This window comes from Schistocerca cancellata, chromosome 7 (genome assembly GCF_023864275.1).
Source record: "Schistocerca cancellata isolate TAMUIC-IGC-003103 chromosome 7, iqSchCanc2.1, whole genome shotgun sequence".
Lineage (NCBI taxonomy): Eukaryota > Metazoa > Arthropoda > Insecta > Orthoptera > Acrididae > Schistocerca > Schistocerca cancellata.
In genome coordinates this window covers 294,589,639-294,607,275 of record NC_064632.1, presented here as the reverse complement: position 1 = coordinate 294,607,275, position 17,637 = coordinate 294,589,639, and the positions used below count along the sequence as shown (strand labels likewise).

Here is a 17,637-nt window from a genome sequence, read left to right as displayed (position 1 = left end):
AATTGTAGAATATTGTAAAAAAACTTCTCTGTGCACACACCTAATGCTGTAATTTGTATTTTGTTGATGTCGCCCATGCGTATACAATAATGTGTTATGAGCACAAACATTTGAAATCTCCAACTACAATTTGATGGACATTTTTGTCACTCTTACTCTACACAAACTCTAGACAAAGCTTTTGTTTGAACCTTCTCTACCATCTCTGTTAACTGAAACAGGCACGATTTCCACATCACAAAATAAACCAGAATTGCTCAAATGATAACTCTATATGTGACCACCTTCATGGCCGAGTTATACTTCCTTACCATCTCCCAATAAACATAAGGCCTTCCATACATTTAGATCTACGTGGTTGTTCAATTTTAAATTACTCCAGCCAGGTATGCCTGAATACTTACTCAGCAGTGATTTATTTCAGAGATCAATTGTCGACCACACTTTATTGGCATCGAGCCTTATTTACGTTAAATTACATTTATTTATGTTGAAAGTCAGCTGCTGCCAATCTTTGCACCAGGTGCTGATTGTATACAAGTCTCCTTGCATATCATAACTATTTCTAATGGTGTCACTTCCCTGTACACAACTTTGTCATCTGCAAAGTACTGTGTTTCTTTGTAAGATGTCTTCAGTATAGTCACATATCTTGTCTGATTTCTGCATGCACGTTCTGTTTACCAGGTGATATTGTGGAATTGTATCAAATGTTTCCTGAAGGTCAAGAAACATTATCAATCTTTGCTCAGTTATTCGAAGTATTTGAGGGAAGCAAGCTTAGAGTTTACTGTCCTGTTGACAATGAAGTCATAAGAGACCGAGCACAAGCTCAGATTAGGGAGGGATGGGAAACAAAATCAGCCAAGCTCCTTCAAAATCCAGCATTTGTCTGGAGCAATTTAGGGAAAGCACGGGACACTCAGATCTGGATGACCAGATAGAGATTTGAACCGTTGTCCTCCCGAATGCGAGTCCAGGGTGTTAACTGAGACACCTGACGCAGTTACTACTATTTGCTTTTCTAACTTTCTAATGCCAGCAAATCTATGTGCAAATCAAGGGAAACTGCCCAACTTTATTTTTTGCTGTCTGTTACTGAACTAACAGGAGTAAAGCAACAAATTTTAGGATTTTTACAAGCTGGTAGCATTAAGACTTGATCCACTCACCTCTACATCGGCACCATCACGTACGAGATCTATGGCAGTAAAACCAAAGTCACGGGAACCTGGAAGATACTGAAATGTAAGAGCAAGGTCTTCTAGTCGTACTCCTCCACACAGTGCAAGGTTCGCTATTTGGTGGGCACGTGCCTCTGGAGACAATGTATTATCTTGCATTATCCGTGCTTTACGTATCGATAATTCACTTAGTTGCGACAGAAACTTTCCACGTTCGGGATCGACAACTGCTAAATCCTCAGGGCCCAGTATGTTGTGGAACCTGTAGCAAAAGTAAAGTAAAATATTACGAAAATGCAAATCAGAAGTTCAGACTTAAAACATGAGACTTCCATGGAACTAGAACAAATTAAAAATATTTGAGTATCTCAGAATGCAGATATTACATGTGACCATGGATTAACATAAGGTTAATTTAAAAGGAATGAATTAACACACTATGTATTAGTTATAATTAAAAAACTCCTATTAAATCAATTATTTCTCTACACTTCATGTTTGTGTGTCTAGCCACTGAAACATTTCCTATATATGATGAGCAGTTGCCTTAGCATATGACATAATTGATTATGTTTCAGATCAACTTTTTATATTTAAACTTGAGGGCATTAGATACATATGTACTGACTGATTACTGGAAACAGCTTAAAGGAAAAATTAGTGATTCAGAAATATGATCCATAGTATTTGCTCATCAGCTATTTTGCTTCATGACTTGCAACTAGTATCATGCCAATAGCCCTAATTCAAACAGTGAAAATTTATAACACAGCTTTTTTCATCCTAAATGGATGGACACCTTAGTACTCAATGCTGCATCTATTTTGTAAAAAATCAATCAATAGTCACAGAACAGGTGTGACAAAAACAGCTAAACTGGTTAATAGATTATTATTTTTCTGTCTTATGTATCCCCCACGACAAAAAGTTTACATAGGATAGGCTAAGCGAAACAGTATTCTAATTTGTCGGGAAATTTTACAAAATCCTAGGATGGGTAAAGGTTACTATTTTACCACTTCCTAACAACACTTTAATAGTGAGATGATAAGACACACATAAATACAAACCAGCGACTTTGTTAAGTAAGAAGACCCACCTAAAAGTCACTAACCAGTTGGTATATCAGTTCCAAAATTCTCATGCCAGCCATATTTTATATAAGTAGTGTGCACTTAATGCTACCAGTTAGACTTACTTTGTAACAAAAAGGCTAAGTTTTACAAGAATCACACGACTTCCAAGACATTAACAGGCCATACCAAAATGTAATGTTGCTGTAGGCTTACCACGGTCTACTTTCTGTGATGAACATTGGTTTTGGAGGATCCAGTTCCAACTCCTTTTCACTCTCTTCAGAAAGTAGAGATGATGTCATTGGATCGTCATCTGAGGGTCGTATATTGGAACTAGGCCCAATGCCGCTTACCAGATCGCCTCCACACATCAACTTCAGGAAAGGCTGCGACAGTGGCAGGTCAACAAGTCGATTGTCCTGTAGCACTTTAGCCAAGAACACACCCAAAAACCAGAAGTACTTCGTTGCACGATCACATGCTGCTGAGTCCTGTCAACAATTTAAAAGTGCTGGAATATCTTCTCAGTAAGAACAGCTACTTGTAAAATCAAATCTAAATCTTACAGTAATTTAATCATGAGCAAGTACTGGTAAAAAAACTGTTCTATGAAACACATCATTAGTAAAAGTAAATCTGAATTATGAAAATTTAATTCTATGACAGAATTCTTTCATAAATGATGTTTTGAATGCGTGGACAATATGTTTTGCCACCTGGTATACTCCTTGAGCTGTCTAAAGCATCTGAATGTGCTGCTCACAGGATTCTTCTTGAGAAAGGAAGTCACCATGCAAAAGAGGACAAGGTGTAAGTGGCTAAAACCTTATCTATGGAGCATGTAGCAAAACGCTGTTCTAGATTCCGACAAAGAACAGGCAGGAAGGTAATCTGCTGTGGAATGGTACATTATTGAGTCCCACAACTGTCTTTGGTACCTTATCACATTTCATATACATCAATGATGTATCTTTGTCTCATAATAAAGCAAGCAACTTCAAAATGTTTGCTGCTGATATGAGCATTATGATGGACAACACACTGTCTACTTAAGGGGGGTAGGACGTCAAACGGGCCGACTTGGAGCAGGAGAGGCATGTCAGGACATTTTAATTTCCAGTGTCTACATTTTTACAAATAAATTCATAAAACTTTGTCAGCATCACCATGAAGGATTCAGGATTCCCCCCCCCCCCCCCTCCCCCCCGATTGCAATGGAAGTTCGAAAACATAACAAAATAATTTTTTTGCGTGTGCAATTTCATCATTTTTTCACTTACTAATAGCTGAATTTGTTGCTATAGGTACGCTTTTCTTCGTAAGTTAGAGAGATTCTTCGATGAGCAACAGTAATTTAAAATAAACAGCGAGATTGGTGAGAAAAAATTCACCATCCGTTCAAGGAAACAACCGAGATTCCAAGCTAATGGCCCAATATAATCCCACAATGGGGCAGTTATCTAGAAGATAACTGATATTCAAATAAGCAGCTGGCAAAGGTTTGATGCAACTGTGCTGTTTAATGCCTTGAGTTGGTCATTACTGTGGGGTAACACTTGCGTGCAGCAACATAATGACATGATTATTGTTTAATTACACCATTATTTAGCTCACATAATGTAAGTTTATTTTATCATTGTCTAGTTAAATTATGATTAGATTTTGATTATGACCTTATGTACATTGGTAACACAAAGAGAGCTATTCCATACATATGCACAAAATGTACCACACACCAGCTTGTGTCATGAAAAATGGCGCGCCAGCTTGAGGGTTAAAAATCAGCATAAACATATCCATACATATCCATATATATGAGAACATTTATTGCAAACCTGTTCAAATATGACAAAAGTTTGAAAGGCGACAGAATTTAATGTTATTTCCTCTTGAGTTTCACAAAATTGTTAATTTTAAAGCAGAGCATAATATTGTTGTTGTGGTTATTTCATAGTTTCTCACTCATACTAGCACAGAGAATCAAATATCACATTCTAACACAGCTGACATTGTATCAAGTGTTTTGGCATATTGGAAAATCTCGAGCCTATTTGAACGCCAGTATTGACTGATACACCCTGTTCAAAATAAATTTGTACAAAACCTCAACAGTGAAAGCTTCATCTGTACATGTAAGATGATTCCCATATTAATCTATAAAACAATGTAAAAATTTTGACTTCATTAGCAATAGTTTAATCTGTGAATATAAGATCAATCCATATTTTTCAAATGATAAATTTGGAAAAAAAACTCTTCATATAATTCGGTATATACGGTAAATTAATGGAATGTAAATGACGTGCGTGTAACAAATTACATATTTTGAATATAATAGAGGGAAACATTCCACGTCTGCTTGTGTCTGTCTATGTGCGGATGGATATGTGTGCGTGTATACCTGTCCTTTTTTCCCCCTAAGGTAAGCCTTTCCGCTCCCGGGATTGGAATGACTCCTTACCCTCTCCCTTAAAACCCACATCCTTTCGTCTTTCCCTCTCCTTCCCTCTTTCCTGATGAAGCAACGGTTTGCTGCGAGAGCTTGAATTTTGTGTGTCTATCGACCTGCCAGTGCTTTTGTTTGGAACGTCTCATCATCTTTGTTTATATATATTTGCCTCGTCAGAAAAGAGGGAAGGAGAGGGAAAGACGAAAGGATGTGGGTTTTAAGGGAGAGGGTAAGGAGTCATTCCAATCCCGGGAGCGGAAAGACTTACCTTAGGGGGAAATAAGGACAGGTATACACTCGCACACACACACATACATACATATCCATCCACACATATACAGACACAAGCAGACATATACAGACGCAAAGAGTTTGGGCAGAGATGTCAGTCGAGGCAGAAGTACAGAGGCAAAGATGATGTTGAAAGACAGGTGAGGTATGAGCGGCGGCAAATTGAAATTAGCGGAGATTGAGGCCTGGCGGATAGCGAGAAGAGAGGATATGCTGAAAGGCAAGTTCCTATCTCCGGAGCTCTGACAGGTTGGTGTTAGTGGGAAGTATCCAGATAACGCGGACGGTGTAACACTGTGCCAAGATGTGCTGGCCGTGCACCAAGGCATGTTTAGCCACAGGGTTATCCTCATCACCAACAAACACTGTCTGCCTGTGCCCATTCATGGGAATGGACAGTTTGTTGCTGGTCATTCCCACATAGAAGGCTTCACAGTGTAGGCAGGTCAGTTGGTAAATCACGTGGGTGCTTTCACACATGGCTCTGCCTTTGATCGTGTACACCTTCCGGGTTACAGGACTGGAGTAGGTGGTGGTGGGAGGGTGCACGGGACAGGTTTTACACCGGGGGAGGTTACAAGGGTAGGAGCCAGAGGGTAGGGAAGGTGGTTTGGGGATTTCATAGAGATGAACTGAGAGGTTACGAAGGTTAGGTGGAGGGCGGAAAGACACTATAGGTGGAGTGGGGAGGATTTCATGAAGGATGAATCTCATTTCAGGGCAGGATTTGAGGAAGTCGTATCCCTGCTGGAGAGCCACATTCAGAATCTGATCCAGTCCCGGAAAGTATCCTGTCACAAGTGGGGCACTTTTGGGGTTCTTCTGTGGAAGGTTCCAGGTTTGTGGAGATGAGGAAGTGGCTCTGGTTATATGCTTCTGTACCAGGTCGAGAGGGTAGTTACAGGATGCAAAAGCTGTTTTCAGGTTGTTGGTGTAATGGTTCAAGGATTCCGGACTGGAGCAGATTCGTTTGCCACGAAGACCTAGGCTGTAGGGAAGGGACCGTTTGATGTGGAATGGATGGCAGCTGTCATAATGGAGGTACTGTTGCTTGTTGGTGGGTTTGATGTGGACGGACGTGTGAAGCTGGCCATTGGACAGGTGGAGGTCAACGTCAAGGACAGTGGCATGGGATTTAGAGTAGGACCAGGTGAATCTGATGGAACCAAAGGACTTGAGGTTGGAGAGGAAATTCTGGAGTTGTTCTTCACTGTGAGTCCAGATCATGAAAATGTCATCAATAAATCTGTACCAAACTTTTGGTTGCCAGGCCTGGGTAACCAAGAAGGCTTCCTCTAAGCGACCCATGAATAGGTTGGCGTACGAGGGGGCCATCCTGGTACCCATGGCTGTTCCCTTTAATTGTTGGTATGTCTGGCCTTCGAAAGTGAAGAAGTTGTGGGTCAGGATGAAGCTGGCTAAGGTAATGAGGAAAGAGGTTTTAGGTAGTGTGGCAGGTGATCGGCGTGACAGGATGTGCTCCATCGCAGCGAGGCCCTGAACATGCGGAATATTTGTGTATAAGGAAGTGGCATCAATGGTTACAAGGATGGTTTCCGGGGGTAACAAACTGGGTAGGGATTCCAGGCGTTCGAGAAAGTGGTTGGTGTCTTTGATGAAGGATGGGAGACTGCATGTGATGGGTTGAAGATGTTGATCTACGTAGGCAGAGATGCGTTCTGTGGGGGCTTGGTAACCAACTACAATGGGACGGCCGGGATGATTGGGTTTGTGAATTTTAGGAAGAAGGTAGAAGGTAGGGGTGCGGGGTGTTGGTGGAGTCAGGAGGTTGATGGAGTCAGGTGAAAGGTTTTGTAGGGGGCCTAAGGTTCTGAGGATTCCTTGAAGCTCTGCCTGGACATCAGGAATGGGATTACCTTGACAAACTTTGTAAGTAGTGTTGTCTGAAAGCTGACGCAGTCCCTCAGCCACATACTCCCGACGATCAAGTACCACAGTCGTGGAACCCTTGTCCGCCGGAAGAATGACGATGGATCGGTCAGCCTTCAGATCACGGATAGCCTGGGCTTCAGCAGTGGTGATGTTGGGAGTAGGATTAAGGTTTTTTAAGAAGGCCTGAGAGGCAAGGCTGGAAGTCAGAAATTCCTGGAAGGTTAGGAGAGGGTGATTTTGAGGAAGAGGAGGTGGGTCCCGCTGTGACGGAGGACGGAACTGTTCCAGGCAGGGTTCAATTTGGATAGTGTCTTGGGGAGTTGGATCATTAGGAGTAGGATTAGGATATTAGGATCATTTTTCTTCGTGGCAAAGTGATATTTCCAGCAGAGAGTACGGGTGTAGGACACACACACACACACACACACACACACACACACACACACACACACACACACACACACACAGGGTTATTACAATGAGATATTTTCACAATGCTTTGCACACACATACAAAAACTAAAAAAGTTTTTTTAGGCATTCACAAATGTTCGATATGTGCCCCTGTAGTGGCTCAGCAGACATCAAGCGGAGAATAAAGTTCCTCCCACACTCGGCTCAGCATGACCCCATCAATGAGTTCAAAAGCATCGTTGATGCGAGCTCGCAGTTCTGGCACGTTTCTTGGTAGAGGTGGTTTAAACACTGAATCTTTCACATAACCCCACAGAAAGAAATCGCATGGGGTTAAGTCGGGAGAGCGTGGAGGCCATGACATGAATTGCTGATCAAGATCTCCACCACGACCGATCCATCGGTTTTCCAATCTCCTGTTTAAGAAATGCCGAACATCATGATGGAAGCGCGGTGGAGCACCATCCTGTTGAAAGATGAAGTCGGCGCTGTCGGTCTCCAGGTGTGACATGAGCCACGCGTGAAACTTGCCTGCATGCGTTCAACCGTTTCTTCGCTCACTGCAGGCTGACCCGTTGATTTCCCCTTACAGAGGCATCCAGAAGCTTTAAACTGCGCATACCATCGCCAAATGGAGATAGCAGTTGGCGGATTTTTTTTTTTAACTTCATCCTGAAGTGTCGTTGGACTGTTATGACTGATGTGAGTGCATTTCAAGCACAACATACGCTTTCTCGGCTCCTGTCGCGATTTTGTCTCACAGCGCTCTCGAGCGCTCTGGCGGCAGAAACCTGAAGTGTGGCTTCAGCCGAACAAAACTTCATGAGTTTTTCTACGTATCTGTAGTGTGTAGTGACCATGTCAATGAATGGAGCTACAGTGAATTTATGAAATCGCTTCAATCATTTGTAATAGCCCTGTATATATAATAGAGGGGAAACATTCCACGTAGGAAAAATATATCTAAAAACAAAGATGATGAGACTTACCAAACAAAAGCACTGGCAGGTCGATAGACACACAAACATACACACAAAATTCAAGCTTTCGCAACAAACCGTTGCTTCATCAGGAATGAGAGAAGGAGAGGGAAAGATGAAAGGATGTGGGTTTTAAGGGAGAGGGTAAGGAGTCATTCCAATCCCGGGAGCGGAAAGACTTACCTTAGGGGGAAAAAAGGACAGGTATACACTCGTGCGCGTGCGGACATTTGTAAAGGCAAAAACTCTTTGCCTTTACAAATGTCTGCTTGTGTCTGTGTATGTGCGGATGGATATGTGTGTGTGTGTGTGTGTGTGTGTGTGTGTGTGTGTGTGTGTGTGTGTGTGCGCGCGCGCGCACGGCGAGCGAGAGAGAGTGTATACCTGTCCTTTTTTCCCCCTAAGGTAAGTCTTTCCGCTCCCGGGATTGGAATGACTCCTTACCCTCTCCCTTAAAACCCACATCCTTTCGTCTTTCCCTCTTTCCTGATGAAGCAACCGTTTGTTGCGAAAGCTTGAATTTTGTGTGTATGTTTGTGTTTGTTTGTATGTCTATCGACCTGCCAGCGCTTTTGTTTGGTAAGTCTCATCACTTTTGTTTTAGATATAAATTACGTATTTTCATTCACTCCATATCTTTGTGCAATATTCTCTTACCATAGTTCTCGTACATGAAGAATAAATAAGGAAAGCATTGACAGATGGATTCAGGTAAACAGAACTATTTGCTGTGCTAAAACTAAAGTTTTTGGAAAATTACATGCAAGAAAAGATGCCAGTGAATCTCACATGTGGAATGGAATTGTCTACTGCTGTTCTCAACCAGGCTTTCCTTATCTCTGTGTCAAAGAACTGTTCATTTTGAAAGTTTGAGGTGGTTTGGTCTGCATCTAAGTTGATTTGCAAACCTCTGCCAAGATAGTGCCACATTAATTCAACCTTAACAAAATGCAAAAATATACCACAATTTCAATTTTCGAAGCGGGAAAAAAAGGGGTTAAGTCAGAATAAAATTATAGCTCTGCTTACTTCCATTAGGCTGCAATGAACTTATACTAAGTTCAGTTATGTATTGTTATAAACAAAAAGAAAATATTGTCTTTTCCATACTTGAGGCAATGGTGCTGGGAAGAGGCCTGAAGATCTCCGTACATAAAAGCCCGGCGGTCGTGCTACTCCACCGAGATCTGCGACAGCTGTGTCATACACCGCACTGTCTGAGCCCTCCGTGTCTATTGCTTCATCACACAGCCACAGCCCCAAGTCACAGCGCTGAAGTTCTGCACCTACCAACGCATAAAATTCCAGAGTTGGGCCCAGACCTGTGCCCTCTTCACCCTGGAACTCAACCTGCGAAAACATTACAAAAGCATTTATCAGAAAACACAAGATGCCATGCAGGAAACAAAATGCACTTGCCCCCGAGTTTCTCTTGGGTGACTAAGGTATCAAAAACTTATTCTAATTTTACTGTCTCATACCAACGTATTTACATTGAAGTTGAAGCAACAATACATATCTGTAACATAAAAATTATGGAAAGGGTAGAGTGCTACACTCCAAAAGATGACATGTTGAGTTACAGACAGGCACAATGAATAGAATATTACACACAAAGCTTTTGGCCAAAACCTTCATAAAAAAACAAAAACAAAAAAAAAAAATTGCAAACACACCTCGCCAGGCTGAGCAGCGAGACAGAACAGTTTTGTGTGTGTGTGTGTGTGTGTGTGTGTGTGTGTGTGTGTGTGTGTGTGTTCCCAGTCTTGCTTGTGTGAATGTACGTGTGTTTTTCTTTTCTGATGAAGGCTTTGACCAAACGCTTAATGCGTAACAGTCTTTTCGTTTTGTCTGCTGGCAACTTAACATGCCGTCTTTATGGTGAGCAGCAATCCGACATTTCCAACCTGCACTTCCCATTGTTTGTTTCCTGTATCCTGTAATGTAATTTATTCACTCATAAATCATATTTTGTGAATCCCACCATGAGGAAGATACTTGCAAAATAAAAACAAACAATATCAGTGAAGAGAGAGCAGAAGAAATTTTCATCTTAAAGAGAAATGTTGAGGAATAGAGGCTACAATAACAGCAAGAGCAAGAGGATGAGTAAATCGTCCTGATAAACCAATATTACAATCTCTTCAACAGCAATACAGGAAGATGGTGACTCATACCTCAGCTTCTTATGAAAAGAAATAGAGTGATTATATTTTTTGCCTATATCTGTGTAAGCTTTCTCAGCCATTTTCCTTGAGGTTAAGAGTGTTTCTTCGTAATACATATTAGTACTGTTTCATTTTCCACACATCTTTTCCCAAAATCTGAGCACCTTTGCAGGTGTCTTCTTCCACAGTACTTTCTCTTTAGTGTGATTTGTGTACTGCTCTTTAATGTAGATATCTTCTGTGTGACAAGACTTGCCATTCTTCCATCTATCCTGAACTCTTTCACTGTGGAATGGAAACTGCCTTTTTGGTACAAGTTTACCCTTTCCGTCCCCTTATCTCTTCCCTAATATGCAATGGCTAAAAAGAAGTATACTGACTGACTGATTCAAGTGGTTGAGTTTGAGGGTTTTTTGATCCAACAAACGGAAACAATAGGGCATGGTCACTCCTTCCTGTTTTGCTTTCGTGTACCTATTATATGTTTAGCTTGATTTGGATACGGCATTCAAAAGCCAGTTGAGAACACACACACACTCACTGCTCTTCTTTGTCTACAGGTTGAACAAGCTTTAGCACTTGCTTTTGCAGCCACTAGCTATTGAATGGAAGAGATAACAGGACAGGTTTTGCACTTCACTGACTTTGGACTTTATAGCTCAATTGCAGGTACTGGTTCTCCAATTTCTTTGCTGCACTTGATCAAGTTGTTGCACATGTTATAATATTTTTACCACACAGCAGAATAACTTGAAACTGAAGATAGGTTTAGCACTTTTTTAAGCCTCTTGCACTTCAGAATACAAGATAAATCATTTTTTATATATAATTCTGTCTACTACAAACAGTCAGGATACATATCCACTTCAAACAGGACATTTGAAGCCAGTTGTCACGGACTTTTGCAGGTGAGCATTGTTGTTGTTCTTGTTGTTGTGTTCTTCAGTCCAGGGACTGGTTTGAAGTAGCTCTCCATGCTACTCTATCCTCTGCAAGCCTAGACCTCTCCGAATAACTACTGCAACCTACATCCTTCTGAATTTGCTTACTGTGTTCATCTCTTGGTCTCCCACCACAATTTTTACCCCCACACTTCCCTCCAGTACTAAATTGGTCACCCCTTGATGCCTCAGAATGTGTCCTACCAACCGATCCCTTCTTCTAGTCAGGTTGTAACACAAATTTCTCTTCTCCCCAATTCTATTCAGCACCTCCTCATTAGTTACATGATTTACCCATCTAATCTTCAGCATTCTTCTGTAGCACTACATTTCAAATGCTTCTATTGTCTTCTTGTCTAAACTATTTATCATCCACATTTCACATCCATACATGGCTACACTCTATACAAATACTTTGAGGAAAGACTTCCTGACACTTAAATCTATACTCGACGTTAACAAATTTCTCTTCTTCAGAAATGCTTTTCTTGTCATTGCCAGTCTATAATTTATATCCTCCCTACTTCAACCATCATCAGTTATTTTGCTTTCCAAATAGCAAAACTCACCTACTACTTTCAAGTGTCTCATTTCCTAATCTAATTCCCTCACCATCACCCGATTTAATTCGATTACGTTTCAATATCCTCGTTTTGGCTTTGTTGATGTTCATCTTACATCCTCCTGTCAAGACACTGTCCACTCCAGTGAACTGCTCTTCCAAGTCCTTTGCTGTCTGACAGAATTACAATGTCATTGGCAAACCTCAAAGTTCCTATTTCTTCTCCAAGGATTTTAATGCCTACTCCAAATTTTTCTTTTGTTTCCTTTACTGCTTGCTCAATATACAGACCAAATAACATCAGCGATAGGATAAAAACCTGTCTCACTCCCTTCCCAACCACTGCTTCCCTTTCATTCCCCACCACTATTGTAACTGCAGTCTGGTTTCTATACAAATTGTAAATAGCCTTTCGCTCCCTGTGTTTGACCGCCACCACCTTCACCTTCAAAATTTGAAAGGGAGTATTCCAGTCACCATTGTCAAAAGCTCTCTCTAAGTCTACAGATGTAGGTTTGCCTTTCCTTAATCTATTTTCTAAATAAAGTTGTAGGGTCAGTATAGCCTCGCGTGTTCCAACATTTCTACGGAATCCAAACTGATCTTCCCTGAGGACTGCTTCCACCAGTTTTTCCATTCGTCTGTAAAGAATATGCGTTAGTATTTTGCAGCTGTGACTTATTAAACTAACAGTTCGGTAATTTTCACACCTGTCAACACCTGCTCTCTTTGGAATTGGAATTATTATATTCTTCTTGAGGGTATTTCGCCTGTTTCATACATCTTACTCACCAGCTGGAAGAATTTCGCCATGGCTGGCTCTCCCAAAGCAATCAGTAGCTCTAACGGAATGTTGTCTATGCCTGGGGCCTACACTACATTTCCACTTTTTGAGCACCCTACACTCACTTAAATGTCACTGGCATTTGAAGCATCACCAAGGGTTTGGTAAGTAGGGCTCTACTGTCATGTAAATGAAACCCGTTATGATGGATAATCAGTGTACCCTCCCTCACGTACAACGCATTCCACATAAGATGTACCCATTACACAAACACTATCTGTTGATCACAAAGCATAGTGATGCAACAGTAACTTGTAGCTGAAATGTAGCATAAACTGATACTTTGTACATGTGGACATTAAGTGTAGGACAAATAGACGGTCAATAAAATTGGTTTCTTTCACATAATTATTACTCATGAGATATCTATGTAGGGAGTGGACAAAAACATAGGAACACCACAAGAAAGTGTAACGTGCAATAAGCAATCTGGACCACGTATATTCTCAAATTTACGATCTTATTTGAAATGTTTTAAACTCCGACTGTACAGAAGTATGTCATTTTTCAAACAACTTAGGGGAATTCAGCCAGGTAATTCTATGTATCGATCTTAGTATGAATATATCTTTACTAAATATATTTAAAAAGAAAGATGATGAGACTTACCCAACAAAAGCGCTGGCAGGTCGATAGACACACAAAGCATATTTGTGTGTCTATCGACCTGCCAGCGCTTTTGTTGGGTAAGTCTCATCATCTTTCTTTTTAAATATATTTTTCCCACGTGGAATGTTTCCCTCTATTATATTTATATCTTTACTAATGTACTTTGGAACGATAATGGGGGTGTTTGGCGTGTGTGTGTGTGTGTGTGTGTGTGTGTGTGTGTGTGTAAGCAGAAAATTATGTACGAATCAGTTTTGTCGTCTACATTATTCTACAAACACATTAACCTATAGAGCTTCCAGACCTACAAGAGAACCTGGATTCTAGACCTAAGAAATTCAAGCAATGGATTTAAGGAGATCTTCAAGAAACAAGGTGAGCATTTTTTCTTTAAAACTACCACTAGACCTGGCCAACAATATTTAATTACTCCATGAACAATTATTACAATTAACGGTCATCCAATGTGTGTAACAAAGGAGGTTGTTAAAAAGGCACGCCTGAATCAAAATACAGATGCTGGCCACGTCTGCTGGTTTTGCGATTAAATTTCACAACGAATAACAGCTATGCAATGTTCTCATCACATTGCAAGTGCCAGTCATAGTCAGAACAGCGTTATTAATAGCTGAGAATGCATTATGTTAGAGCTAAGTGAATTTGAACTAGGGGCTTATGTGGTGTGTGGTTTTGAAACCAATGGAAATGTTTATGTTTCAAGATCCTCTGTACCTAAGATTTATACTGCATATGGGGAAAACAGAAAAACATCATCTGCTAAGTCACAATGTGCAAAAAATGTGCAATGACTGATTGTGACAGTTGATCAGCAAAGACAATTGCGATGACAAAGAATAGGACAACAGCTGCAAAAGTTACTGCAGAACAGAATGTTGTACTCGTAAACACTGTCAGTACCAAACCAACGCGAAGGAAGCTCTGTACGCAGAGGAATGTAGGGCAAGCTGGAATTCTAAAACTACTCATCAGTTATGCAAGTGCTCCAACAAGAAAATGTTGTGCCAAAGCTATAAAACCTGGACTATGGAACAATGGAAGAGTGATTTTGTCGGATGAGTCTTGTTTCAGAATCCTGCAAATTCTGGTCAGATTTACATTCTAAGAGTGAAACATGACAGATTTGGCTATAATTTTGGCAGCTATATCGTAGTATTTCATGGTTACTCTGCAAGGTAACATTGCTCCCAAGGATTACAAGACCATTTTTGGCTAATCAGGTACATCACACACACGGTACAATGTTTGTCTGCCAATGGTGATGCGCCCAAGATGATGAGACTTACCAAACAAAAGCGCTGGCAGGTCGATAGACACACAAACAAACACAAACACACACACAAAATTCAAGCTTTTGCAACAAACGGTTGCTTCGTCAGGAAAGAGGGAAGGAGAGGGAAAGACGAAAGGATGTGGGTTTTAAGGGAGAGGGTAAGGAGTCATTCCAATCCTGGGAGCGGAAAGACTTACCTTAAGAGGAAAAAAGGACGGGTATACACTCGCGTGCGGGCACACACACACACACACCCACACACCCACACACACACACACACACACACACACACACACACACACAAACGCATATCCATCCGCACATACACAGACACAAGCAGACATTTGTAAAGGCAAAGAGTTTGGGCAGAGATGTCAGTCGAGGCGGAAGTACAGAGGCAAAGATGGTGTTGAAAGACATGTGAGGTATGAGCGGCGGCAAATTGAAATTAGAAATTAGCGGAGATTGAGGCCTGGCGGATAGCGAGAAGAGAGGATATGCTGAAGGGCAAGTTCCCATCTCCGGAGCTCTGACAGGTTGGTGTTAGTGAGAAGTATCCAGATAACACGGACGGTGTAACACTGTGCCAAAGTGTGCTGGCCGTGCACCAAGGCATGTTTAGCCACAGGGTGATCCTCATTACCAACAAACACTGTCTGCCTGTGTCCATTCATGGGAATGGACAGTTTGTTGCTGGTCATTCCCACATAGAAGGCTTCACAGTGTAGGCAGGTCAGTTGGTAAATCACATGGGTGCTTTCACACGTGGCTCTGCCTTTGATCGTGTACACCTTCCGGGTTACAGGACTGGAGTAGGTGGTGGTGGGAGGGTGCATGGGACAGGTTTTACACCGGGGGCGGTTACAAGGGTAGGAGCCAGAGGGTAGGGAAGGTGGTTTGGGGATTTCATAGGGATGAACTAAGAGGTTACAAAGGTTAGGTGGACGGCGGAAGGAACCTTTTGGTGGAGTGGGGAAGATTTCATGAAGGATGGATCTCATTTCAGGGCAGGATTTGAGGAAGTCGTATCCCTGCTGGAGAGCCACATTCAGAGTCTGATCCAGTCCCGGAAAGTATCCTGTCACAAGTGGGGCACTTCTGGGGTTCTCCTGTGGGAGGTTCCGGGTTTGAGGAGATGAGGAAGTGGCTCTGGTTATTTGCTTCTGTACCAGATCGGGAGGGTAGTTGCGGGATGCGAAAGCTGTTTTCAGGTTGTTGGTGTAATGGTTCAAGGATTCCGGACTGGAGCAGATTCGTTTGCCACGAAGACCTAGGCTGTAGGGAAGGGACCGTTTGATGTGGAATGGGTGGCAGCTGTCATAATGGAGGTACTGTTGCTTGTTGGTGGGTTTGATGTGGACGGACGTGTGTAGCTGGCCATTGGACAGGTAGAGGTCAACGTCAAGGAAAGTGGCATGGGATTTAGAGTAGGACCAGGTGAATCTGATGGAACCAAAGCAGTTGAGGTTGGAGAGGAAATTCTGGAGTTGTTCTTCACTGTGAGTCTAGATCATGAAAATGTCATCAATGTCCAAATTGAACCCTGCCTGGAACAGTTCTGAACTCCGTCACAGCAGGACCCACCTCCACTTCCTCAAATTCACCCTCTCCAAACCTTCCAGGAATTTCTGACATCTAGCCTTGCCTCTCAATCCTTCTTAAAAAACCTTAATCCTACTCCCAACATCACCACTGCTGAAGCCCAGGCTATCCGTGATCTGAAGGCTGACCGATCCATTGTCATTCTTCCGGCGGACAAGGGTTCCACGACCGTGGTACTTGATCGTCGGGAGTATGTGGCTGAGGGACTGCGTCAGCTTTCAGACAACACTACTTACAAAGTTTGCCAAGGTAATCCCATTCCTGATGTCCAGGCGGAGCTTCAAGGAATCCTCAGAACCTTAGGCCCCCTACAAAACCTTTCACCTGACTCCATCAACCTCCTGACCCCAGCAACACCCCGCACCCCCTACCTTCTACCTTCTTCCTAAAATTCACAAACCCAATCATCCCGGCCGTCCCATTGTAGCTGGTTACCAAGCCCCCACAGAACGCATCTCTGCCTACGTAGATAAACACCTTCAACCCATTACATGCAGTCTCCCATCCTTCATCAAAGACACCAACCACTTTCTCGAACACCTGGAATCCCTACCCAGTCTGTTACCCCTAGAAACCATCCTTGTAACCTTTGATGCCACCTCCTTATACACAAATATTCTGTATGTCCAGGGCCTCGCTGCGATGGAGCACTTCCTTTCACGCCGATCACCTGCCACACTACCTAAAACCTCTTTCCTCATTACCTTAGCCAGCTTCATCCTGACCCACAACTACTTCACTTTCGAAGGCCAGACATACCAACAATTAAAGGGAACAGCCATGGGTACCAGGATGGCCCCCTCGTACGCCAACCTATTCATGGGTTGCTTAGAGGAAGCCTTCTTGGTTACCCAGGCCTGGCAACCAAAAGTTTGGCACAGATTTATTGATGACATTTTCATGATCTGGACTCACAGTGAAGAACAACTCCAGAATTTCCTCTCCAACCTCAACTGCTTTGGTTCCATCAGATTCACCTGGTCCTACTCTAAATCCCATGCCACTGTCCTTGACGTTGACCTCTACCTGTCCAATGGCCAGCTACACACGTCCGTCTACATCAAACCCACCAACAAGCAACAGTTCCTCCATTATGACAGCTGCCACCCATTCCACATCAAACGGTCCCTTCCCTACAGCCTAGGTCTTCGTGGCAAACGAATCTGCTCCAGTCCGGAATCCTTGAACCATTACACCAACAACCTGAAAACAGCTTTTGCATCCTGTAACTACCCTCCCGACCTGGTACAGAAGCAAATAACCAGAGCCACTTCCTCATCTCCTCAAACCCGGAACCTCCCACAGGAGAACCCCAAAAGTGCCCCACTTGTGAC

General features: G+C 42.4%; 1 protein-coding gene across 6 annotated transcripts in view; it reads right to left on the bottom strand.

The window, feature by feature from the left end:
• Window positions 1–17,637, bottom strand: part of LOC126091990 (E3 ubiquitin-protein ligase HECTD1) — a 349,712-nt gene that overhangs the window by 15,042 nt on the left and 317,033 nt on the right. For all 6 annotated transcript variants that reach the window (XM_049907362.1, XM_049907358.1, XM_049907357.1 and 3 more), the window contains 3 exons: window positions 9,397–9,636; window positions 2,474–2,751; window positions 1,173–1,446 (listed from right to left, as the gene is read on the bottom strand). In XM_049907362.1, the coding sequence (XP_049763319.1) occupies window positions 1,173–1,446; window positions 2,474–2,751; window positions 9,397–9,636 (792 nt within the window). The remainder of the gene's footprint in view (window positions 1–1,172; window positions 1,447–2,473; window positions 2,752–9,396; window positions 9,637–17,637) is intronic.